General features: G+C 42.2%; 1 protein-coding gene and 1 long non-coding RNA gene across 3 annotated transcripts in view; one reads left to right on the forward strand and one right to left on the reverse strand.

Annotated features, from left to right (window-relative positions):
• Window positions 1-2,846, forward strand: part of LOC135424384 (uncharacterized) — a 53,899-nt gene extending 51,053 nt beyond the window's left edge. For both annotated transcript variants that reach the window (XR_010435182.1, XR_010435181.1), the window contains one exon: window positions 2,353-2,846. This is a non-coding gene — a long non-coding RNA (uncharacterized LOC135424384). The remainder of the gene's footprint in view (window positions 1-2,352) is intronic.
• A 2,034-nt stretch (window positions 2,847-4,880) lies between these two features.
• Window positions 4,881-24,788, reverse strand: LOC135424395 (myosin-1B). Its single transcript, XM_064675593.1, has 38 exons — window positions 24,570-24,788; window positions 24,339-24,482; window positions 24,091-24,247; window positions 23,954-23,981; window positions 23,741-23,855; window positions 23,566-23,658; window positions 23,404-23,467; window positions 23,222-23,320; window positions 23,018-23,121; window positions 22,795-22,933; window positions 21,459-21,577; window positions 21,210-21,359; window positions 20,449-20,619; window positions 19,486-19,795; window positions 18,781-18,857; window positions 18,400-18,487; window positions 18,196-18,313; window positions 17,270-17,393; window positions 17,048-17,184; window positions 16,095-16,350; window positions 14,258-14,500; window positions 13,976-14,152; window positions 13,746-13,891; window positions 13,568-13,658; window positions 13,091-13,480; window positions 11,576-11,702; window positions 9,889-10,007; window positions 9,373-9,569; window positions 8,835-9,018; window positions 8,583-8,748; window positions 8,295-8,419; window positions 7,798-8,106; window positions 7,493-7,696; window positions 6,478-6,603; window positions 6,214-6,384; window positions 6,021-6,125; window positions 5,686-5,781; window positions 4,881-5,179 (listed from the first exon to the last, which is right to left on the reverse strand). Exons 1-38 carry the CDS (start codon window positions 24,771-24,773, stop codon window positions 5,027-5,029), a joined length of 5,826 nt encoding a protein of 1,941 aa, XP_064531663.1. The 5' UTR covers window positions 24,774-24,788; the 3' UTR covers window positions 4,881-5,026.
• Between the last annotated feature and the right edge of the window lie 1,498 nt (window positions 24,789-26,286).

Raw genomic sequence — 26,286 nt, forward strand, 5'->3', positions numbered from 1 at the left:
GAGGTGGAGGTAAAAAATTATCTGCTTGACTCAGGCAGGAAAAAACCATCATGAAAAGGACCCCAAATGCTCGAACAGTTCCTTGGCAGATTAGAGGGTTTCTGAGCAAAGAGGTTCCTACTGCTTTTCTTTCCATGGGATGTATTAAACCAGGACTTGTCTTCATGGTACAAAAGCTGCATGCTGATTTGTCATCTTTTTCTTTCTCCAAAAGGAACTCGATAGCAATCCTTTTCACAGGTGACAATCAATCCCACGAATGTCCTTTCTCAGGTGTCTGACATGTGACTCTGGGAACACGTTTGGAGATATTGTGATGCTTAACTAGAGGACTCCTTCAGGGCAAGCTGTCCTGTACAGCTGTAAAGTCCATATCAAAGCCTTGAAACTGAATGCTAAGAAAAGTGACTACTTTTGACCTTGATTATATATCAGTAATGAAACAGTAACCTACATTTTCATGTTATTGGCTTGGTGCTCACAAAAATAGTTTTGGAAATTATGAGTGTGTGTATGTGTACGTATGCATGAATTGCCTTCAGTAAATACATTAGTATGTGATCCTGGGCACATGTACAGGCTGGGCAGGGAATGAATCAAGAGCAGCCCTGGGGAGAAGAACTTGTGGATGCTGGTGGGTGAGGCTGGAAAACCCCCTGTGTGCTGGGCTGATCCCCCAGTGTGGACAGCAGGGGAGGGGGGGATTCTGCCTTTCTGCCCCCTCAGGTGAGATCCTCCTGCAAAGCTGCCTCCAGCCCTGGGGGTCCAGCACAGGAAGGATGTGGAGCTGCTGGAGCGAGTCTTGAGGAGGCCACAAAGATGTTTAGAGAACTGGAGCCCCTCTGCTCTGGAGCCAGGCTGGGAGAGCTGAGAGTGTTCAGCCTGGGGAAGTGAAGTCTCCAGGGAGACCTCAGAGCCCCTTTCAGTGCCTAAAGAGGCTCCAAGAGAGCTGGAGAGGGACTTTGGACAAGGGCCAGGAGTGACAGAACAAGGGAGAATGGCTTCCAACGGAAAGAGTGTAAGTTTAGATTGGATATTGGGAACAAATTCTACCCTGTGAGAGTTGTGTACCGGGATGCTCTGCCTCGATACGTCTTATCTGCCTTGGGCCTAAAATACAGTGTCTGTGATGAGTTACTGCTTTTAGTGTTGAATTGTGTTAAAACCAGCCTGGTTCACCAGACTGCAAACAACCCCCCTGCTTTTTGAAGCAAGATTTAACAGATAAGCTGCTGGCTGGCCTGCGAATATGTGACTGGCAGTCAATTACTTTATAACTATAAAAGCCCAGTCCAACTTTCATATGGCAGATTCTTCCATATACTTTTTTTGAGTGTGTGGAGCTTCTCCTGTGAAGCAGAGATACCTCTTCGTGGTTAAGTGAAAGACAGAGATCTGCCCACAATTGTTGTGTGGTGAGTCACATCAATCTCTACTTACTATTTCTTTTTGCCAGCTTTGATACAATTGCTTTAATACAATTGCTTTGGTACAGTGCACTATATCACTTTATGCTATACTGTACTCTACTAGTAGTTTTTTGCTTTTATACTGTGTAGTAAATAATTCTGATTAAGATGTTTTATCTGTTCATTTGTCATAATAAATAATTCATTTTATATAAATATATCTGATTTGCCATCATTAAGACCTGTGGGACAAAAGTGGTTTAATCGTGACTCTATAATTCCTTAAATTTAAACTGTGGACAAAATCTGAGGCTGAGATTGGATCCAGACACACCGAGGCTCCTCTCTGAGAAGGAGTTTGGAAAGCAAAGGGGTCCTTTCTGCACCTCATAGCTCAACAAGAGGGCTTCTCTAAAAAACTTTGTCTAAGCCTTCCACTCCCCTGGGACAGGTGGAGAGACCCTGGCATAGGTTGCCCAGAAAAGCTGTGGTTGTCCCATCCCTGGAAGTGTCCAAGGCCAGGTTGGACGGAGCTTGGAGCAACCTGGGCTAGTGGAAGGTGTCCCTGCCCATGGCGGGGGTGGAACAAGATGACCTTCAAAGGCCCCTTCCAATCCAAACCATTCTGTGATTCTAGTAATTCACACATCTATCTTAAAACCTTGGAAAGCCTATGAGGAATTTAGTATTTCCATCTTCAATCCTAGTTTGAATAATACTCATTAAGTAGAAACTAAAGGGGAAAAATTACTGAATAGCTCTCAGTCACTGAATGCTCTCTTTCATGTGTCAAACTAAGAATCAGAACTGCAGAAAACAACTAGAAGTTATATAAACTAATACATAATCAGAAGTGACTGTCAATTGAACACTAGTCATAATTCTCTCTGTTACTCACCACTCCATGCTTAGAAAGCTTAATAACTTTTTTTTTTTTAAATAGGAAACAGGAGGGTGATGAATGACTGACAAATTATTTGGAATGATGGTCGGTTCTGAGACCTGCAATACTCTTTAGTCCATCATGGGTCATCTACCGCCACCACCTGCGACTCCTGGAACGCTTCCATCAACGCTGCCTCCGAACAATCCTAAACATCCACTGGTCAGATTATGTGACTAATACATCTGTTCTAGAACAAGCAGCAGTCACAAGCATTGAGGCCATGTTACTGAGAACACAGCTGTGCTGGGCAGGGCACGTCTCCAGGATGAAAGATCACCGCCTCCCTAAGATCTTGCTTTATGGTAAACTTGCCACTGGCTGCCACAAGAGAGGAGCCCCAAAGAAAAGATACAAGGACTCCCTGAAACAACATCTCAGCCTTGGCCATATTGGTCATCATAACTGGTCTACTCTGGCCTCCAACTGGGAGGTCTGGAGACACACCATCTATAACACTGCCGTTTCCTTTGAGAACGCACGCAGGATCACTCTTGAGGAGAAAAGACAAGCAGAAAGAATCGTGTCTTGCTGGATATACCACCTAAGGAGTCCTTCTGCTGTGCCTTTTGCAATCGGATATGTCTATCTCATATTGGCCTCATAAGCCACCAGCGTGCTTGTAGCAAACATGGATAGAGCCTTCCTAAATCTTCGTTTGCAAAGCCCAGCCATGAAATGAAGAAGGATGAAAAGTTCACTGAGAAGTGCAATGGCTTTAATGTTGGTCTGAGACAGTGGTGTCTCAATGGCAAATGCAGATGTGTTGTGGGCTAGATCACTTTTCTCAGAAAAAGCCAAATGAAGAAACTACAAACGGATGTCTACTGTGAGGAAAGTTGTGTTGTTTATCATAGCCTTCAGCTCTGGACTTCAGCTCCTGTGTCTTTGGACACAGCAGAGAGCACCATAGCCTCATTGTCCAGTTAACACTAAGGAATGAAAGGAAGAGATGTAGAAGAAAGTTTTAGAGTGTGGCCCAACTCAAAAGGAAGATAATTGAATATTCTTGGTGCTTGTGAACTCTGACAAGTCATCAGGTTTATCAACTAATCAAACAAAGAGAGGGACAGGCCCATGTCACAGCAGTGAATTGCCAGCCCTTCAGTAATGCAGTCATCCTTTGCCAGATTAGCATTTTCTTTGGTATTCTACAGAGACTATTTTGACATTTTTCATTGTAGACAACTGATTTTATTTTCGAAGGCATAGCTGTGGATCTGCAACAGAAGTAGTTGATTTGGTTTCTTCAAGTATCTTATTTCCAAGTGGAATATGAAAAAATCTTGAGAAGGTCTCACTGGTTCAAATATCTTCAGACTGGGGAAGGACAAGTCCTCTACATATTAGATTATGACAGAGAAAGTGACACCTATTTCTCCTTTTTTTTAAGAGGTGACCAATGGATTTCTATGATGTTTAATGATATTTGTTGTAGGGATAGGTACAATTTTGGAAGAATTCGTGATGGAAAGCTAGAACTCAATTTCTCTCAGGAAGACTGTAAAATGCCTTCTCAAATAGGTTAATTGGTTTTTTTTCCTTCCTTCTGTATTTCAGAGAAAGTCACAGGGAGAAGCTGTAAGATATCTCCCTGGTATGCAGGGAGATAACTTGTTTGCAGACACGTACAAGGCATCGTCAAGCCAGAGAGTGTGGGAGAGGAGAGAGAGAAGATACAAAAAGAAGGTGGGGCATTGCTTTTTTCCCTGGGGGCCCAGTGCATACAGCATGTTAAGAAAGGGTCCTTGCATCTGAAATAAACCTTTTTTTAAATTGTTCCACTGCCTTGACATTTTTGGGAAGAATACCTGCATATGTTTTACTTTATATTGTAAAGAATGAAAACACATGTTTTGAGTGATGCCAGGCTGGGCAAAGTTATCTGGATTACCCTGTAGACTACATAGGAGGTAAGTGTCTGCCTGGCCAAGTTAGAAGATTCAGGGGAGTTTTGGGAACAGAATATAGACAAGGAATGACTGACTATATAAGGTTGCTGGTGTGCTGCCCTGGGAATGCTGGTTTGCACATCACTTTCATGAACAAAAGATGAAAGTAGACCTCATTTTAGGTTTAAATGTACTCTAAACTATGTTCCAAAGTGGCTTGAGGGATTGAAAAAGCTTAACTTGAAATAATGATCAAAGATTAAGCTGGATTAATGGAAGATGCAATAAATTCTTATTCTTTGGACAGAGCAATTGAGTTAATATCTATTGTATTCCTAAAGCAACTGTTATAAGGGATTATTATATTCTCTTGCAAAGAAATAATGACTTGCCACATTAGGAAGTATTAGATGAAATTCTATGGTGAGAACAAAGTAGGATGTTGGATCAGACCACTTCGACAGTGGCTGAAACACTTTGAAAATACCTGAAGCAAGATTTTTAATTGAATAAATAAATTTAAATAAGTAAGGAAAAATGTAAATATAGAATAAGAATAAGAAATAAGAATAAGAATTAGGAAATAAGAATAAAAAATAAGAATTCGGGGTAATTATTAAAATACAACACTTCTCATTATTTAAATGGCAAAAGCTCTACAATTTTTATTTTCTAGGCATTATTTATCTAGATATTGATGAAGGACTAAGCAGTGATTACAAAATAAAAGTGATAGAATGTCACATTTTTGCAATTCTCTCACTTTACAGTACTGGCGTCATTTACTCTTCACTTTCTGCCCTCTTGCCAATTTCCCGGCTCTTCACTCGGAGCTTGTTGACCTGTGACTCTGCAATGTCAGCCCGTTCCTCGGCTTCCTCCAGCTCGTGCTGGATCTTGCGGAACTTGGAGAGGTTGACATTGGAGAGCTCCTCCTGGAGATATGAAGAAACATAAAATAGGCTTTAAAACATTTAATGATAGTCCTACTGTAACACTGCCCTTAACATGCTGTGGCATTTTCCTTTTTAATAATGAAAAATACCCCTAGTATGAGTTAGTATGTAATTCTCTCTAATACTTCTAGAGGAATCCAAGGAAATAGCTTAAATGCTAAATGTTTAGATGGTTAGTAAGACATACCAAGAACCTAGCTCTAAATATGAAGTGCTAGTGCACTATGGAATTTTTTGAATTATTATATATAATTGCAGTTATTCCCATTAAATCATTTTCCAGTTATTTACTGCTATAAAATTATACATTACAATTTTTGAAGGTGATTTGTTTTCTGCTAGGCAGAAATATGAAATAAAGAAAATGAAAGGAAGCAGAGCCCTACTCCCACAATGTTGAACATGGTTTGAACAGAAGGGAAAACAACAACATACAATTCCACATCCACCTAAAAAAAAGACTGACTTCACACATCAATACTCACAGCCTCTTCAGCTTGTCTCTTGTAGGCTTTCACCTTCATTTGCAGCTTGTCCACCAGATCCTGCAGCCTGAGAACATTCTTCCGGTCTTCCTCAGACTACAGAGAATGGCAAGTAACAGAAAACCTTGTTTACATCATTCTCTAAATTTCATAAATGTGAAACAGAGGGAATAATATAGTTTATGGAACACTGCAGTCCAGAAGGACAGGTGTCAAAATCCATTTAACTCCGTCATTGTCTGAGGTATATATATATTCCCTCTGGAAGGCAATGTTCCAACGTTTTGAGACACTGTTCTACCAGGAAGGCAATGCAAAGAAGCCTCCAGCCTTACCTGGTAGGTGAGTTCCTTCACCCTCCTCTCGTACTTGCGCACACCCTTCACGGCTTCAGCGCTGCGCTTCTGCTCAGCATCAACCTCCCCTTCCAGCTCCCGCACCTGCAATGAGAAGCCCGTCCCTGCAGCTTCCCTGGGGGTGTCTCTCCAAGGGACGGGGTCACTCATGCACCAACACAGCCCTACTCACCCTGGCCTCCAGCTTCTGGATTTGCTTCTTGCCTCCCTTCAGAGCCAACTGCTCGGCCTCATCCAGACGGTGCTGCAGGTCCTTCACCGTCTGGTCCAGGTTCTTCTTCATCCTCTCCAGGTGGGCACTGGTGTCCTGCTCCTTCTTCAGCTCTTCTGCCATCATGGCCGCCTGAGCAGAGCAAAAGGTCAAAGCCCTTGTGGGGCTGGAGACAATTTGGGGAGAATACATCCCCCATCAGCAATGAAAGGAGCCCCGACTCACATCTGTGATGGCCTTCTTGGCCTTCTCTTCAGCATTGCGGGCCTCCTGGATCGTATCCTCCATTTCGCTCTGAATCTGAGAAATGTCTGTCTCCAGCTTCTTCTTGGTGTTGATCAAGCTGGTGTTCTGTTGAGCAGCATCAGAGATTTATTTTGTTAGCTCATTATTTGAAATCAAGAACATTACAGGATTTTGAATACTTTCAGACATAATTATGTGAAAAATTGATATCAGAGATTTTTCTAGTAAAATTTCTTATCACTAGGGAACAAGGATTTTTTTGTTTTGTTTTTTTTCCTCCAAGAATTAATTTTATTAATTTGAAAAAGTGTTTAGAAATACAATATATGCCACATCTCAGCTATTGAGGCTAGCTCAGGAAAGTAACAAAAATAGATTGAGACAATGCCTTCTCTTCAACGTTAGGGAAGCGTAATCTACCCTTAACAACTGAAAAGAGAAAAATTTGGAATGAAGATAGGATGGATCCCTTCCAGAATTTTCTCAGCAGTTGAAACCAGACACTTTCCATAGAGTTCAGCACTTGACCACTCGATGACTGTTATGACATGTAGCTCATGTCAAAGCCTGCTCGATATGGTCTACATTAGAGACAGGAGTTCATCCCCCCCCTCTTGCTAGTGAAAAAATACATTTTGGATGTAATATGAGGATTCCTCAGTGCTACATTTCGACTGAAAAGGAATGAATGTTGCTGTGGTCTCAGAATTTCCTGACTGTTTGGAGCATTTGGAATGTCCCTGTGACTAAAGTGTCTCCCCTGGAGACTATCTGAGCACACAAGTAAGGTAGAAGCATGGGAGCCATCGTATGCAGCTTGGGAAAAAAATCAGTGCACACACTTTTCCAACAAAGATCTCTTTTAGTAACTTAATGGATACTTCAGAAAACAGGACTCTCGTTCTCCAAGTCGAGCCTCCAGTGGTGACTGAAATAAAGCACACAAGTGTTCTCCCACTTACCAAGAATGCCATTTTTCACCAAAGGACCTCACCTGGGTATGGAGGAGCTGCACACGTTCACTGGCATCCATCAGTTCCTGCTCAGCCACTTTCCTCGACCGCTCCGTCTGCTCCAGGGCTGCCCGTAGCTCCTCAACTTCAGCCTGCAGCAGGTTTGCTCTGCGCTCCACCATGGCCACCTGCTCCTTCAGGTCATCCTGGGTCCTGAGAGCATCATCCAAATGGATCTGCGTGTCCTGTAGAGCCATTGAAAGAAATTATAAGCAGATTTAGAGGTGTTGGGGACTGAAATGATCAACCACAATGTTTCTCCCTAAGCAATTTCTGTTTAACAGACCTTGAGCACAGCCTGTGTGTTTCTCAGGTTCTTTTGTGCCTCAGCAGCCTGTCGATTGGCATGGCTGAGCTGGATCTCTATTTCATTCAGGTCTCCCTCCATCTTCTTCTTCAGCCTCAGGGCTTCATTCCTGCTCCTGATCTCAGCGTCCAGGGTGCTTTGCATGGACTCCACAATTCTGAGGTGGTTTCTCTTCAGCTGGTCAATCTCCTCATCTTTCTCTGCTATCTTCCTGTCAATCTCAGACTTCACCTGGTTGAGCTCCAGCTGCAGGCGCAGGATCTTCCCCTCTTCATGTTCCAGGGAGGCCTGGACAAAAATAAATCAGAATACTTTTCTTGTGACACATGTTGAACCTGAAGCTTTGAGTAAAAAAGAATGCCGTGATTAGATAATATCTCTACTTTTATACAACCTCTTTTCCTCTTTTGTCTGGAAAGAGATAAATGAGATAGAAATCCAAGACACGTAAGAGAGCAATAAATAATGCTGTGTACCTCAGCTTCCTCCAGGGAGGCTTGCAGTTCAGATTTCTCCTGCTCAACTTGCTTCTTGACTTTCTCCAGCTCATGAATAGCCTTTCCTCCCTCCGCAATCTGCTCTGTGAGGTCGGAAATCTCCTCTGTGGGAACAAAGAAAAAAGGCTTGCTCAGGCCCAGAGCAGAATGGGAAGGGCCCTGTCCCACCAGGGTGACAGGCATCTTTGCAGAGCTGCAGGCACAGACCCCGCAGCAATGCTCAGCTGGTGAGAAAGCCCATCCCGGAGCAGAGGGCCAGGGACTTACGCTGCAAGTTCTTGTTCTCCCGCTTCATTGTTTCCAGGTGGTCCAAGGACTCCTCATAGGCATTCTTCATCTTAAACAGCTCCGTGCTGAGGGAGCGAGACTCCTTCTGGGAGGCCTCCAGCTCAGCCTGCGTTTCCTCATACTTCTGCTTCCATTCTGCCAGGATCTGAAGAGAAACGGGGCGTGAGTAGGGATGTGGCCATCCCGGGGGGAGGCTCTGCCCAGGAGTCCCAGGGCTGGAGCCCAAAAGACCTTGTCAAAGTTCTTCTGCTTCTTGTCCAGAGCAGCGCAGGCAGCATTGGATCGCTCCACATCAATCATCAGGTCCTCCACTTCATTCTGCAGCCTCTGCTTTGTCTTTTCCAGGGAGGCACATTTGGCATTGACAGCTTCGACGTGTTCCTCTGCATCCTGCAGGCGCTGTGCCAGCTTCTTCCTGGGAGGAGATGAGCACAGTGGCAGCTTAGAGCTTAGAAGGGAGTCAGTTCTGCACTGCCATGAGAGGGCAGTTGGCCACTTTGGGGGGTTTGAGCTGAGCACTTTTCACAGATCCTAAAGGATCTGTCCTTTCTGTGTGCATTAGGCCTGTCTTTGCACTTCTAGCCCTAAAGCCTATGCTTTCCCTTCCAATATACACTTTTTTTCTCCTCCCTGCCCTCCCTTCCCTTCACCACAAAGACAGTATATCCCTGCCTTCATCCTAACCCTGTCTCAGCCCACTCAGAGACTTCCATTTCCCTTGACCGCTCTCAGTCTTCTGCAGTCATTTCTCATCCCACTCCCCACGTACTTGGCCTCCTCGAGCTCCTCCGTGCGCTGAATCGCGTCCGTCTCGTATTTGGTTCTCCACTGGGCCACTTCGCTGTTGGCCTTGGACAGGGCACGCTGCAGCTCCCCCTTGGCTTCCTGCTCCTCCTCATATTGTTCCCGGAGCAAGTCACAGTCGTGGCGAGCGGACTGCAGGGCGTGGGCCAGGGCGTTCTTGGCCTTAGGGAAAAACAGCAGTGTGAGAGTGAATGGAAATATCCTGCAAAATTTCCTCACTGAAATGTTGATAGACATTGATTCTGTTGTGAGTGATGATGAACTACTGAATGAAAATGGAAAATCTGGGAATCTGTAAAAGAATTAATGGATAGACTACAGGGAAGGGGAGCAAAACTACTTTTGGAGGACTTGGACTGAATTAGGCAAGTGTTTTTTTCCTTCCTCTCATCTTGTTGATTCTACAATTTCATATGTATCTGAAGCTCCTCCTAGACAGAAGGAGTCCAATGGATAACTCAAATTTGTAAAGCCTTCTCACCTTTATCTCTTCCTCTAGATGCCTTTTGAGTTCCTCAGTCTGTTGGGTGAAAGCCTGTTTGCCTCTTGACAGCTGAGAAATCAGAGCATCTTTCTCCTCCACCTGGCGTAAATATTCACCTGAGAGAGTTCAGATGAGTAAAACAACCTTGTTATGACTTATGTAGAAGTGTTAACCTTGATAATTAAATGCACATATAAAATATTTTGAATAAAACAAAATTTTATTTCTTTCATGTATTCCTAATCACTGATATCTACCCACATCTCTTACTATGCCATAGTATTTACTTAAAGGCAAGAAATGACCCTGTGTGTAAAATCCGGCTAGTCTTACTCTTTGTTTGCTCTAAGCCCTGTGTTCAAGCATTGAGCTTACAGATTGAGTACTATAGTGCCATCCAGAGGGCTTATGGCCCATAGTAGTCTCATGAGGTTTAACAAGGCCAAGTGCAAGGTGCTGCACCTGGATTGTGATAACCTCTGGTATCAATCCAGGCTGGGGGATGAACAGATGAAGAGCAGCCCTGTCCTGGCCATGTGTGCTGGGAGCTCAGAAACCAAACATGCCCTGGCCTCATCCCACAGGGTATGCAGCTACTCCGCTCTTTGAAACTCCACCAGGACTACTGCATCCAGCTCTGGGGTAGCCAACACAGGAAGGACATTGACCTCTTGGAGTGAGTCCAGATGAGGCCATGAAGCTTTTTAGTGGGATGGAACACCTCTGCTATGAGGAAAGGCTGAGAAAATTAGGATTGTTCAGCCTGGAGAAAAGAAGGCTCTGAGGAGACCTTATTGCAACTGTTCAATACTTGAGAAGGCCTATAAGAAAGATGGGGACAAACTTTTTATCAGGGCCTGTTGCGGTAAGACAAGCTGAAGGAGATTCAATTTAGATTAGATACAAGAAATAAGATTCTTCAAATGAGAGGGGTGGCATGGGTTGCTTAGGGAGGTGGCGGATGCCCCATCATTGAAACATTCAAGGTCAGGTTAGATGGGACGCCGAGCAACCTGATACAGTTGAAGTGTCCCTGCTCACTGCAAGGAGGTTGGACTAGATGACCTTTCTACCTAAACTATTTGATGATTCTACAACGTGGTGTACATGCTCAGGTATATCACTATCCTCTTCTGAATGTCTCCTGGGAAGCAGAAGGTTATGAGATAGATGAATTCTTTAAAACACCAGTCATATAATCATAAAACAGTCCAGGTTGAAAGGGACCCTGAAAGGTCATCTGGTGCAACCTTTGACGGGAAGGGGAGTCTAGATGAGATTATCTAGCATCCTGTCTGGTCGTGTCTTGAAACCCCCTAGTGATCATTTAACCAGCCCCTGGGGAGTTATTCCAGGGACTAGTTGTTCCAGTCCCTTAAACATATTATTGTTCCTGCTCCAGGATGACTGTATCTCTCTGGTTCTGGGGAGCCTAATATTCAGCACAGCAATCCAGGCATGGCCTCACCTGTGCTGAGTAGAGGGAAGGATCACCCTCTGTTAATCTGCTGGCAATACTCCTAATGCAGCTCAGGATTCTCTCAGGGCTGTCTGCATCACAAGAACGCTTTTCTGGCTCGTGTTCAACTTAGTATCTTTCAAGAGCCCAGGTGATTTGGACTCTTTTTTTAAAGGAACCAGGTTATATAACACAAATATTCTCTTAAAGACACAAATATATTACCAGATTCAGTTTGTAAACGAGCTCTCTGAGCACTAATGTCATTAATTGTGCGCTGCTGTTCCTCCTCCTTTGTCTTAATTTCACTGAGTTGGTCTTCTAGGGAGCGACACATCTTCTCCAGGTTTGTCTATTTGCATGAAGAACAGAAGGAAAGATGATTCAACTCAGTCAGAATCTCAAATTGAAGCCAGACAAGGCCCAGAAAGTAAGTAGAATCAAAATATAGGTACAAAATATAAGTATAGGTCAAAATATAGGAATAAACGAAAGCACAAAGAACCTTGCCAAAACTTAGCTAGGATGCACTGCCAGCACTTAGAGATAGAGGAAAGATGGTACTGTACGCTAGAAAAATGCTAGAAAAATGCACACACACCCAACCTAAGTAAGATAAGGGGGCAAAGTGGGGCCTGAGTCCAAGAATCTTGCAAAATACACCATTAAGTCTGCCAAAATCAAGAAAGTTGAAAAGTTCAGCTGAGGATGAGGAGTAAAAATGACCACCAGAGGATGAAGAAACAGGAACGACCCTCCTGAATTCTCCCCAAATTGAAGACCACGCCCCCGACTCCACCTAGACTCCGCCTATTATGAATATTATAATCAGATGTTGCAATTATATGAATATGTATGTAAACATGTTGCAATCACCTGTAAAAATAGTATAAAAACCTGTAAATTCACTGGAGAGTCAGAGCAGTTTTTGTCCAACGCGAGCTGGCTGCTCTCCAACGTTGCTCAATAAATATACCTCGCTGCTTAAAGACTAAAAATTGTCTCTGAGCAGTTCTCTGTGCCTTTTTGGGGGCAAAATTGGCATCAAAATCTTACAAATGAAAAAAGAAATCAATGATTTAGAAGTCAAAATATCTCAGTTAAATTACAGACATTTCTATGAAATTTATGTCCTTGATTCCAACATTTGTATATGCCCTGCCCATTGCGGGGGGATGAAATAAGATGATAGCTAAGGTCCTTTCCAACCCAAACCGTTCTGTGATTCTGTGATTCTATATTTAATACATATGCAAATTTTTATTAATAATTATTACTGTACTAGTATTATACAATAATCTATTTTCAACAGATAAAAAGGATGACGGGACACTGTAAAATGAGGAAGGAATTTAAAATTCTATATGCTGTTTAAAAATTATGTCACTGAAGTATTTAAGGGAGGAAAAGAAACACAGGAATAAAAAGGACAGGGTAATTTCCACTCTAGGAGCAATTTCTGTTTTAGGGGAAATTAAAAAGCAATAAGGTCAATGTCTTTCATTTCTGTCATAATATTCTGAACCAAGAAATGAGAACCCACAGATCCTTAGATTAGGTGTTACAGTTTTTTAGATCTCACCCAAAGGATTAAAAAATTATTATAAAAATACAGAAAAATATAAACACAAAATCAAGCTGCAAAGTGCAATTATTTATTCTAAAGTATGACTTCAATTTCTATGTTAAAATATAAGTACTTCATTATGTTTGAATTAATGAGAAGAAATATTTGTGTACCTTGGCTTTGGAGACAGACTCCATGTTACTGGCCAAGTCATCAATCTCCATCTTGAGCTCGCTCTTCTCCTTCTCCAGCTTCTGCTTGACGCGCTGCAGGTTGTCGATCTGCTCCCCCAGCTCAGCTGTGCTGTCCGCGTGCTTCTTGCGCAGGGCGGCAACCGTGGCTTCGTGCTGCAGCGTGGCCTCTTCGAGGTCCCGGCGCATCTTCTGGAATTCTGCCTCCCGCTTCTTGTTCATCTCCACCTGAGCTGCCGTCGCCCCTCCTGCTTCTTCCAGGCGCTCGCTGATCTCCTCCAGCTCCCTGGACAGGTCAGCCCGATGCTTCTCTGCTTTAGCGCGAGAGGTTCGCTCGGCCTCGATTTCCTCCTCCAGTTCCTCAATACGGGCCTGGAGAACACGAGGGACCCTTCACACCCGTGCCCTCCTCCTCCCTGAGCTGAGCCTGGGGCAGGCAGGGGAAGGGCAGACACTTGCCTGCAGCTCCTTGATCTTCTTCTGTAGTTGCATGCCCAGGGCTTGTTCATCCTCGGTTTTGCTCTGGATCTGGCTGATTTCAAAGTCTTTCCTTTGGGCAAAGCAAAGTGGGTTACAGCTCAAAGGAAGAAGACAAGAGCTGCAGCCCAGCACTGAGGTGCCCCAGGGCCACACTCACTTCTTCAGTTTCTCATCCAGCTGCTGCTTATCATTCTCCAGATCCATGATGCTGTCCTGGGCCAGCTTCAGGTCTCCTTCCAGTTTCCTCTTGGCTCTCTCCAGGTCCATGCGCAGTTTCTTCTCTTGCTCCAGGGACCCTTCCAGCTACACAGAACAAGGCCATGAGTGCTCCACCAGCCAGCTCAAACTCCATACCTGTCTGTTCCTGCTGTGTGTCCGTGGGCTTACATCGTCCACTTGCTGCTCCAGCTTGGTCTTGGCTTTGGTCAGTGTATTGACTTTGTCCTCCTCTGCCTGCAGGTCATCCAGGGTCTGCTGATGGGCCTCTTGGAGGGCTTTCTTCTCTTTTGTCAGCTTGGCGATGGTCTCGTCCAGGGCTGCCATCTCCTCTGTGAGGTTTTTCACCTTTAGGAAGAAGGGAGCAAGTGTAAATCAAGGAAGTAGATACAGAAGTCCTGGAAGAGCAAGGGGCTCTTTTCTGGAACGTGGGTGAGATTTTCTGCCTCATACCTTGTTTTCAGTGGCGTGCTTTTCCTTCTCCACCTTGGCCAGTGTTAGCTCAAGGTCATCAATATCTTTCTTCAGCTCTGAACATTCATCCTCCAGTTTTCTCTTTTTGGCTGTCAGCTCAGCATTGATTTCCTCCTCATCCTCAGCTCTTTCAGTCACCTCTTTAATTTTGGCTTCCAGCTGGATTTTGGTTTTGATGAGTTGGTCACACCTTTCCTCAGCATCAGCCAAACCATCAGCTTCCTACATGATTCATTTAAATGGAACAGTTTTCAAATAATTTATTTTTTTCACTTATTTTCAAACAGTGACATTATATTCTCAAAGCAGCTTCACAATCTACTTTGTAGGTAAAACTCAAAACTCTGAGAGTACCTATTTGTTTTACACTGCCTCCATCCCCTGAAATGAAGGAATATATTATCAAACATTTTTAAAGTCTTTAACTGCTCATTCAATGCCAACATTCATTTGAAGATAGAGCCAAAAATCAGGTCTGGCAGTGTGTCCATTGTATCCTTGCATCATTACACTTCTGTTGCGTTTTAGTGGACTGGAAACTGGCAAAGAGCTCCACTGAAGAGAGCCATGTAGGCACATTTTTTAAGTTATGTTGTATAAAAACTGAATGTTAAACCCTCAAACATTGAGAAAATCTTATTAAACTCTTCCCAAAAGATTCTCTGAGCATGAATTAAATTTTTGGTTTTGGCAAAATTTTGTGATAAGATCACTGTTTCACAGGCATGTTTCTAGCACTTGTGGTCAAGAAGAAAAGTTTGGAAGGGCAAAAGATATTTACTTAGGGCAGTTCCAATCACCTGCATTTAGAGGCATTCTAAGATGTAAGCTGCTTAGAAGCAGTCTCTGTTTTCTACATACCACCTGTTCTTTTTGTCTTTGCTCTAGTAAATAGCAGTGATGCCACCCGAGCAGAAGAACTTTTAAAGCTTAGCAAAATAGCTAGGTTGAGTTTTGTCTCCTGCAGATTTAGGTATTTGCCATGATATCAAGTTGCAGTCCATTTAAGCAAAAATTTTTAATTTTTGGATTAATTGTACCATACTCTAAAAGAATGAGTTTCTTGGTGCTGAAGATGAAGAGCACCTGAAGGTACTGGTGAAGATGTTCTTTTAGGCTATAGACATCAAAATGTCATCACATGAATCCAAATCCTAGCTTGTAAATACAGTTTTAAGGGCATATTGTTGCTACCTTTTTATTTCCAGAAAAAAAAGGAAAAAGTCCACTTTCATCACTGTTTTTCCTGAGGAGGTAAGGACCATAAATGTCAGAGAAATTTCTGACATTTTCAGCCCCTCCTATTCCACCTGAATCCACTTGTGATTCTCCAAATAGAAGGTGTTAACAGGACCTCCAGACTACCTTTATTGGTCAGGTGATAACATACCACAATTGAGTAATATATAAAGTGATAATTTATATATATATGTATATATAGGTATATACATATCTATATATATGTATAGATGTATATATATACATATATATATACAGATGTGATGATATATAAAGATGTGATAATTGCTTCTGTAAGTCACCAAGTACCATTTAAAATGACACCTGTAAACTGTGCTCTTTGCTCATTGGAAATTGATTATTTCTCTCCATTTAAAAGTGTAAGGAAGCAGTTGCAAGAGTTAATTGTAAATTTATTATTATTCTGCAGATTTTCTATGTGGTTTTCCTTCCTATTTTATAAAATACATGTATGTTTCTACAATAAATACTGGTTTTGGATAACGTGTCTGTTACTGAGACATTTGGGATGATTTTGCATAGGTTGCTGCAAGACAAAAACATGAGCAATGCTCACAGCCTGCACTTGGAGCTGCAGATCGTTTTTCTCCTGCATTAGAGAAGCCATTTTCTCCTCCAGTTCCTTCCGCTTTGCCTCAGACTTTGCAAGCTCTTCCTTGGTTTTCTCAAACTCCTCCTTCATGTTGGCCATCTCCTTCTCAGACTCTGCACTCTTCAGCAAGGGCTTGATCTTGAAGAACAGCTTCATCCAGGGCCAGTGTTTGACATTCATGAATGAACGAACGTTGTACTGGATGCAGAAGATGGACTCTCTGAAAGGCAATAACAAAATATATTATGGTACATGTTTTAAAATCTATAAAACATATTTAATTGTATATATTAATATGGATAATGTGAAGTTCTACATATAATACTTTATAGTTATCATCCCGTATATATCTCTGCATAAAATATTTATGAAGTATTATTAAATATATATTTCTTAAAAATATTTAGTGCACATTTTATATATAATATATATATTTCCACAGAATACTTTCTAGTGTTATGTAGAGTATCAACTTATATGGACAGTTTTGGAGTCCAGGTGTTTGGTTCGCTTTCATGGCCAATGAAAAGGAACACCTACAGAATTTTACTCAGGCCCTTCCATGAAAGTTATCAAAGGGAAGAGAATACTTTTCTTGTGATAGAAAATATGTTTCTCTTCTTTGATTAAAGCAGTGACCTAAAATAGTTAGCTTACACTAGATATTGAATTTCTGGACATACATACAGTGTAACCACTTACTGAATTCATCAAAAATTAGTACAAAGTGTTAAAAAAAATATTATTTCCCTAAATTGGGATTTTACACTGTTTCATCTATTTTCAGGATATACATCTGTATTGGTAAACTGAATTAAAGGGAAATAAATAAGATTTGATGTGAAGAAGCTTATTTTCAATTTTGTACATGCCATTAGTATCTGATAAGAATCGTCCCAGAAGGCTTAAGTATCTACCTCCTCTCCATCATTTTCTTGAACTCCACCCTCATCAGGTAACCCCTGCACATGGCCTGTGTGCGGGTGATGAGCTGTGCCAGCTTCTCATCCCTCATCTCCTCCAGGAGCCCCAGCAGCCCAGCTTTGAAGAACACCTTAGAGAGGGAATGTTGCAGCACATCACTGTCGGGCCGGGCAAAGCACAGGCACGGAGTGAGTGAAGGAATGGGGAGTTTGTACCTTGGTGTGTCCAAATTTGTACTGGGTGTGGTCCACATCGATTGAGCCAAGGAGCTTCTCGGAAGCCTTCTTGCTGTCGATGAACTGTCCCTCTGGGATGGCACTGGCATTAAGCACCTTATACCTATCGCAGGAAATTGAATATGGAGGTCAGATTCCTGAAAGCTCAATTAAACCTGTACCAACCAATGCCATCGTTAAAATTCTCTGAAGGGGGTTCAAGAGTGGAAGAGAGATGAATAAATCCGAACACTTCCATTCTCTAGAAATCACACTTTCATGGCTAAATTTGTTTTTAGGAAAAACTCTGCATTTCCCTTAGTCCAGAGATTTTTTGACACAGAACGGATAATGATTTCTGTGGGTAAATGCTGATATATTTCTCATGTTATCTAATATCTAAATGAGAACTTTTTGCACAAGAACAAAACACGTGGAGAGGTGAAGAAAATCTCAATCCTAAATAGTGGCAGCGCATGTTATCTGAGTATTTTCCAGCTGGTATAGAACAAGAAGCAAGATACTTTCATTTTATTTGGTTTTCCAACAAGTTAGTCTAGAATGACTCGTAGTGTCTTTATTCATATTTCTGTGCTGATGGCTGAAAGTCACCTTACTTTGCTCTCTGGGTGCTTAAGTCTAAAATAGTCAACTTCATTTCTGGATAGTTAGTTAAAAAAAACTTTATCTCATACCAGAATATGAATAAAGGACAGGAATAAATAATTGTCCTTTGAAAATATCTGCTTTTATCATTAGCTATAGAAAGAAACTGGATGACTAACTTGGACAATTAACTTTTGTATACCTAAAGATAGGTATAAATGAACCCCTCCCATAATCCTCACAGTACTTAGAACAATTAGGAAATGCACATTACTCAGCATTTGGGGATATGGTGGAAGGTGGATGATATTTAGTCTGACCTCTGTTTGAAGTCAGCATAGAGTATTCTGCTGGGGAATCCTTTCCTGCAAATCCTGATCCCTTCCAACACGCCGTTACAGCGCAGCTGATGCAGCACCAGCTCATGTTCCATGGCACCTAATAAATCACAGGATGAATCTGTATTTCATTTTACTGCACAGAGAAGAACAGGTATATCACAACTTTGAATTTTAAAAACTTACCAGGTGTTTTTGTTTCATTAGGAATAAGGCATCGCACAAAATGGGGATGTGTGCTTCGCAAATTGCTCATCAGCTTGTTTAAATTTTCCTTTGGAGCAAGAACAAAGCCACGGGTTTAAAAATGTCACTTACACAATCTCAATATTAGATGGAGTAAAAACACTGCAATAAAACCATGATAAGCATATTTTTTTATAGAGCTTTTTGGCAGTTCTGAAAGAATACTTCTAAGGATTCAGTAAGAATCCTTTATTAGAAGCACGTGTTTATCCTTCTGAACATAAAGATTTTGTATATTAGATCAATCTAAAGCTTTTTTGTATTAAATTTTCTGTATTTTTTTCACAATGTGGTAAATTTAGAATGATTATTCTACAGTACCCGGAAAAGAGCTGAGACGGTCTGGAAAGAAGAACCCTTCTTCTTGCCACCCTTCTTGCCACCACCACCACCACTCTCTAAAAAATAAAATATTTTTTAGAAAGAAATGAACAACAAAAGCACAAAGAATCTGAAAAACCTTGTGTGTTCATCTTTAAAAATCTAGTAAAAGTAATAATATGATCAAAATTTGCAAATGCATACAGTGGTTAAAGTTACAATGGGAGACAATTTTTTTCAGATAGCAGAAGAATGAAAATCAGTGACTTAAAGCCGAAGTTCAGAAAATGCAATCAGGAAACAACATGTAACATTTTGTATAGAACAATATTTAAGAAATTAAATTAATAGCTAGTGAATACACCAAATGCAGTATTCATGTATCTTTACAGCTCAGGGTATGCATATATTCAGCAGCATGCTGATATATTTGATTGTATTCCCTAAAGTATTTGGGAATGGCCCATACTGCATAAATCTGGTTTCTCAGCTAGTCTGGGTAATGTGGTAGTAGAGCTGTCTGGTTTTAAAACCTACAGACCTATTAAGGTCTCTAGGGAATTGTAATATCCTTTGTTATACTGAGTTCCAAAAAGTAGATGAGGTTTTGGGTTTTCAATTTTAGAAATGTAAGTATTATTGTAAAATATTATTACTTTTTCTTTTTCCTATATATTATGGGAAAACTGATTTTAAAGAAATCACCTGCTTCTGCCCCACCAACAGAGGCAAAGAGTAAGGCCAGGGTCTTCAGGGATGATTTCTGATACAGCCCCACCACCGTTTCGTTCAAGGGGTCCTTGTTCTTCTCCAGCCACCCAGTGATGTTGTAGTCCACTGTGCCAGCGTAGTGCACCAGGGAGAAGTGGGCCTCAGCCTTGCCTTTGCCAGGCTTGGGCTTCTGGAAGTTGTTGGACTTGCCCAGGTGCTGGTCATAGAGCTTGTTCTTGAAAGAGGTGTCAGTTGCCTTGGGGAACATGCACTCCTCTTCCAGGATGGAGAAGATGCCCATGGGCTGGGGGAAATAGCAAGATGTGAAGAAAGTGTGTAAGGAAGAAATAGAGGCAATGTATGTAAGAGAGAGGAATGGAAGATAAACATTATACAAAAAAACCCTCCTCAAAATGTGTAATCTTATGTTTCTCCAGAAAGGGCATTTTGTTAGTGCATATGCCATCAGTTATACAAAAAAAACCAAGCTCCCCCATAAGGATTGGGGTTGTGATGTGATAAAGATCTAGCATGTATAAATTCATTATGTACATGTTAGGTGAAAATGGAAAACAAAATAAATGAAAGTAGTAGCATTCAGATGTAGGGAAGAGCTTACACCTCCTAAATGCTCTTTCTTTGAAACAAGACAGAAAACAGAGGTTGCTCAGGGTATTTACTCACTCAGCACTCATTCAAAAAATACACACCTTTGCGTATGAACTTCAGAGTAGTGACTAGGACTGGAATTTTTGTCCCAGGTAAATCATATATACAACATGACAGAATCCCATAGGCAGTGAAGTAAGAGACAAACGAAAATGTATATGAAACACTTGGAGTTCAGAAAAAATACTGGTTTGTGCTGCATTAAGTGTGTGTGGTCTGATTGGAGCATAGAAGATTCTTGTTACATTTTATATCTGGAAAACTATTAAGTATGTGAGGGCCAATAACCTTCTCAATGAGCTCAATGCAGGCAGCCAGGTCCATCCCAAAGTCAATGAACTCCCACTCAATTCCCTCCTTCTTGTACTCCTCCTGCTCCAGCACAAACATGTGGTGGTTGAAGAACTGTTGCAGTTTCTCATTGGTGAAGTTGATGCACAGCTGCTCCAGGCTGTTGAACTGCAGAATGCAAAGATTTACTTACTTGTAAATTTCCAGGAACATTTTCCATCTTCCAGTAAGTTTTATTTTTCACTCATTAAGGTCTCCATGATTGGGATCTTTAAGTTCCAGTGCTGCTCTAATATATCTACCCTTTCAGGCCCTTGCACCATCTGAACATATTTATGAGCTCTGAAAAGATTTGCAGAGCTTAATCCAAGTCCAGCTTTTCTTTTGTTTGAACTTTTGTACACCACCAGTCTATTCCCAAGCATTTAGAGGGAATCTGGCTTCAGCATTAACAAAATCTTTCTTCAAGAAAGATTTAAATCTCTGCTATTAATTAGCAGTTGTTCAATATCGTCATATCAATTTTCAATGCAATTTTCACTTCTGCGTGCAACAACAGACATCTACAAAAATCTGCAGCCCTGTGGGATACTATATACTATGGAAAACCAGAAGGATGCCATTCCTACAGGAATAGCAGGATTAACTAGTAAATAAAAATAACCCATAATTAAAAAAAAAGCACAACCCCAAACCCAAAAATATTCCAATTTCCTAATGCCCGTTCCAGGAAACTTGTAGGAAGATCCTCCTCTTACATCAAAGATCTCGAAGCCAGCAATGTCCAGCACACCAATGAAGTACTGCCTGGGCTGCTTCGTGTCCAGCTGTTGGTTGATGCGAACAACCATCCACAGGAACATCTTCTCAAACACAGACTTTGCCAGGGCACCCACTGAATTGTACACCTAAGAAATTGTTGAAGGAAAGTTACCATCCACAGCAAAAGAAAAAGTTCAAAGTTTTTAATTCAAGTAATTTGTTTTCTATTATCGCTTGTGTCTTACCTGCTGCACTGTTTGGCCCTTGGTCACATATTCATTCCCCACCTTGACTCGGGGGTAGCAGAGGGCTTTGAGCAGGTCTGCTGAATTCAGACCCATCAGGTAGGCAGCCTTGTCAGCAACTAGGGAAACAAGTGTAGAGCAGGATCAGATATTAGCTCACCAGTGGATGTGTTTTTGAGTAATTAAGAATCATTTCTGCAGAAGCTATATATACATTGTCGTGTTTGCTTATTCTTCTCATTTAATCTATATTATTCATAAAAGCAAAGATTATTCCAATACCTTTATGCTGAAAATGCAGATTTTGAAACAAGTGACTAGACAGACAAAAGGGCTGAGGACCAAGAAAATGGCAGATCAAACAGTCACAATTTCTGAATGAAGAGAATAGGAAAGTGGTTGGTATTGAAATACGCTGTACTGAAAATTGCAGTTAGTGAAATTCTACTATCATTGGAGGGAGAGAAATAGATTAGTGAGGTATTATGCCAAAAGTATGAATCTTGTACTACTTTCATAGTGGGACCATATTCTCCCTAAAGATAAATATCACACATGTAAGTGTTTGCCAGTTCTCATTATATCTGCAGTTGGACTAGTAAATACAAGCATCACAGCACTGCATATATTCTGTCACCACTTTCCAATTTGCTGCCTGTCCTGTCTCACAGTGAAGCTGATAGTGAGCACCAGTACGATTTACAGAGTTCTTCAACATGAGAAGGCCAAACCTCATTATATAAGGTATATACACAGATGATAATTTTGATCTCCTTTTATTTCATTTTATGTGTTATTTGCAACTAAGTATTTAAAGTACATTTTTCAATAGAAAAATTAACATATGAAATAAGAACAAAACTGGAAATAATGTTTCGCTTCATTTTGTAGACCAATTCTTTTATGTGTGCGCATATACATATATGTGTGTGCATATACATATATATACATATAACTCTTTACTGAAGTTATATTCAAGTAATAATTTGTAGCTTATTCTGTTACAATAGAATAGAGTTGTTCCTGGTTCTGTGTCATGTTTGGGAAGCTGCCATTCAAGACAATAGCAGAACTTGCTTTATTTCTGCCTACTCCGTCACTCAGTGGAACCGTAGTCACTGGACTTAATATTTTGCAATGGTCAAAATAATCTGCAGCTTCCACTGAGTTGTGTTCCTCCAGAGAACAGTGTGTCTGGTTAGGACACACTTCTATTCTACAATACTGGCACTGGAGAAATGCACAGGCTGAATCAAGGATTCTGACCCTGAATTGCTGCCTGTATTTTTGTGAGTGTTTGGTGTCTACAGTGCTTTGGTATATGTTGCGCTGGTACCTTCAGTGCCATCAGGCTCTGCCTGCTCCTCACGCTGCTTCTGCTTGAACTTCAGGTTCCCGTAGTGCATGACGGCCCCTGTCAGCTTGTAGATGGCTGTTTTCTCATCAGGAGTGAAGCCCAGGATGTCAATGGCACTCTGAAAAAAGTGTCACTAGAGTAAGTACGCCAGCTGTTAAAGGTCAGAGAAATAAAAGTTCACCTAGAAAACTTCTGAACTTACATCCGTGGCCATCAGCTCTTCCTGGTCGTTAATGCTGGGAACAGTGATCTCACCTTGACTCACGTACTGATAGTCATATGGGTTGGTGGTGATCAGTAACATCTCTGAAAATAGGGACAGAACAGACACGGGTCAAATGCAATTGGCACATAAAGGAGTTAAATGGAGTGACCTTTGCCTGGAAGAGTTAGTGATCTTTCCTACCAATCAGCTCTGGCTTCTTGTTGGACATGATCTGATAAAAGATGTGGTAGCTTCTTTCTGCCTTGAGCTGGAAAGTGACTCTGGACTTCTCCAGCAGATCTGGCAAGGATGGCAGGACAGAGTTAAGCACAAGAACTGAGGAAGGCTGGAAGGAAGGGGATCAGGCCAGGAGGGGCTCTTACATGTTTCAATGTCAGCAGAAGCCAGTTTGCCTGTGGCACCAAAGTGGATTCTGATGAATTTACCCTGAAAGCAGCAGAAAAGTCAATTGAGATCTATTTTACCAATCCCGACTGCAAGAATATTTGAGTCGATCTCAACTGTTGTCCCAGGTAACAACTCACAAAGCGCGAGGAGTTGTCGTTCCTCACGGTCTTGGCGTTTCCAAAGGCCTCCAGCAGTGGGTTGGCACTGATGATTTGATCCTCAAGTGTCCCCTAAAATGGAAATCTTCTTGTCATGATTTAGCTCCTAAATAAATTTGATAGTTTCAGGTTCCTACTCCTGCAGGGACCTCACCTGCATTTTGCCTGATGTCTGCTCCTCCTTCTTCTTGTCCCCGCTGGCTGCAATTGTTGCAAAGTACTGGATGACACGCTTTGTGTTCACAGTCTTCCCGGCACCGGATTCTCCGCTGTCAGAGCAAGGAGAGAAGCAGAGAGCGTGTGGTCAGGCAGGAGGGGCCCTGGCCCTGGGCAGCCCCTCAGGGACCCGAGCAGGGGGTGTACGTACGTGATCAGGATGGACTGGTTCTCCCGATCTGGGGAAGAGGCAAAATGAGAGCTGTGTTAGCAACTGACCTTCTCAGGGAAACTCTGTGAACACTTTTAGAATGTCTTTTTGATGAAATCACCCTGAGAGCCACTCACCAGTCAGCATGAACTGATAGGCGTTGTCAGAGATGGAGAAGATGTGTGGAGGGGCCTCCTGGCGCTTCTTGCCTCGGTAGGCCAACACCACCTCCGGGTTGTACACGGGCAGCCACTTGTAGGGGTTGACAGTGACGCAGAAGAGACCCGAGTAGGTCTGCGAGGAAGGGACACAGCACGTTGGCTTCCCCTGGGCCTGGCAGAGCAGTTCCTCCAGCTGCCCAAAGGAAGCTGCTGCTGCCACTTACGTAGATCATCCAGGCTGCGTAACGCTCTTTGAGGTTGTACAGCACAGCGGGTTCGTGGAGGTGGGTCATCATAGCCATGTCCTCAATTTTGTCATACTTGGGAGGGTTCATGGAGAAGATTTGATCTTCCTTCACGGTCAGGGTCTGTCAGAGCGCACCAAGGGACAAGCATGTCAACTCAGAGCCAGAGTGGGAATAAAAGGCTGTTTACAAATCTTACATGTTACCCACCTCTCCCTTTTCAGTCTTGACGGTGATCTTCCCTGTTTCCCTGCTCTGGATTGTGCTTTTCACATAGGATTCTTTTGCATGTACCACAAAGACGGATGACTTGGCATCAAAAGGCTTGTTCTGGGCCTCGATTCTCTCCTTCTCTGACTTCCGGAGGTAAGGAGCTGCCTCCCCAAAGATGGCCATCTCGGCGTCTGTTGACATGGCTGCTGTTTACTCACTGTCTGTGAGGGTAGAGAACACATTACAATAGTGCCTTATGGAAGAAACACTCCTAGAGCACAGTGGATTGCTCTGCTTTAGGTATTGACTGAATTGCCACTCTTTTTTTTCTGCTGCTTCAGAATTCTGTTAGGAAATTTTATTTCTTTTCTTTTTTTTTGTGTAGTCAGATCTTTAAGCCTACTGGGCAATTGCATTTACAGAGGAATGGTTTCTGTGTTTTGTATTTGATTTTGGTTTGGGATTTTTTTTCATTTGTTGTCATCATCATCATGGCTAGGCTTCGCAAATGAAGATTTGGTAAGGGCTTTACCCATGTTTGTTACAAGTGCGCTGGTGCCTAAAAAGGCCAATACAAGACAGGCACGTTCGGTTGCAAAAGGCACAGCAGAAAGACTCCTTAGGTGGTATATCCAGCAAGACACGATTCTTTCTGCGTAGTCTTTTCTCCTCAAGGGTGATCCTGTGTGCCTTCTCAAAAGCATCAGCAGCATTATAGATACTGTATCTCCAGACCTCCCAGTTGGAGGTCAGAGTAGACCAGTTATGTTGATCAATATGGCCAAGGCTGAGATGTTGTTTCAGGGAGTCCTTGTATCTTCTCTTCGGGGCCCCTCTCATGCGGCAGCCAGTGGCAAGTTCACCATAAAGCAAGATCTTAGGGAGGCAGTGATCTTTCATCCTGGAGATGTGCCCTGCCCAGCGCAGCTGTGTTCTCAGTAACATGGCCTCAATGCTTGTGACTGCTGCTTGTTCTAGAACAGATGTATTAGTCACATAATCTGACCAGTGGATGTTTAGGATTGTATGGAGGCAGCGTTGATGGAAGCCTTCTAAGAGTCACAGGTGGTGGAGGCAGATGACCCATGATTCAGATCCATATAAAAGAGCAGACAGCACAATGGTTTTGTAAACACTGATCTTTGTACTTTTCTTCAAGTGTTTATTTCGCCAAACTCTTTTATGAAGCTTTCTGAAGGCACTATATGCCTTTGCTAACCTGTTGTCTATCTCTTCGTCAATCTTACCATCCAAGGAGATGAGACTGCCTAGGTAATTAAACTGCTGGATTGATTTGAGCTCTGATTTACCAATGGTGATATGGGGATGATGGAAGACTTCCTGAGGTGCCAGTTGATAGAGAACTTCTGTCTTCTTTAAGCTGACTTCCAGCCCAAAGAGCTCAGCAGCCTCAGCAAAGCAGGATGTTAAATGCTGCAGAGCTGCTTCTGTGTGAGCGACGAGGGCGGTGTCATCAGCATAAAGCAGCTCCTGGACGTGATGGTTTAAGATCTTAGTGTGGGCCTTCAGTTGCCTTAGGTTGAAAAGGCTTCCATCAGTACGGTATCAAATGTAGATACCGTCCTGATCATCGAGGTCTGCTGTGGCCCTTTGGAGCATCCTGATGAAAAAGACTGTGAATATGGTTGGTGTGAGAACACAGCCTTGTTTCACACCATTGGTTATTAGAAAGGGCTCAGAAAGTTCATCGCCA

Source organism: Pseudopipra pipra, chromosome 19 (assembly GCF_036250125.1).
Source record: "Pseudopipra pipra isolate bDixPip1 chromosome 19, bDixPip1.hap1, whole genome shotgun sequence".
Lineage (NCBI taxonomy): Eukaryota > Metazoa > Chordata > Aves > Passeriformes > Pipridae > Pseudopipra > Pseudopipra pipra.

Coding starts and splice junctions, on each gene's coding strand:
- LOC135424395 (XM_064675593.1), bottom strand. CDS start 24,773: ATGTCAACAGACGCCGAGATGGCCATCTTTGGGGAGGCAGCTCCTTAC. Junction 6,385..6,477: donor CCAAGAAGGCCATCACAGAT/GTGAGTCGGGGC, acceptor TGCTCTGCTCAG/GCGGCCATGATGGCAGAAGA. Junction 6,126..6,213: donor TCCAGAAGCTGGAGGCCAGG/GTGAGTAGGGCT, acceptor TTCTCATTGCAG/GTGCGGGAGCTGGAAGGGGA.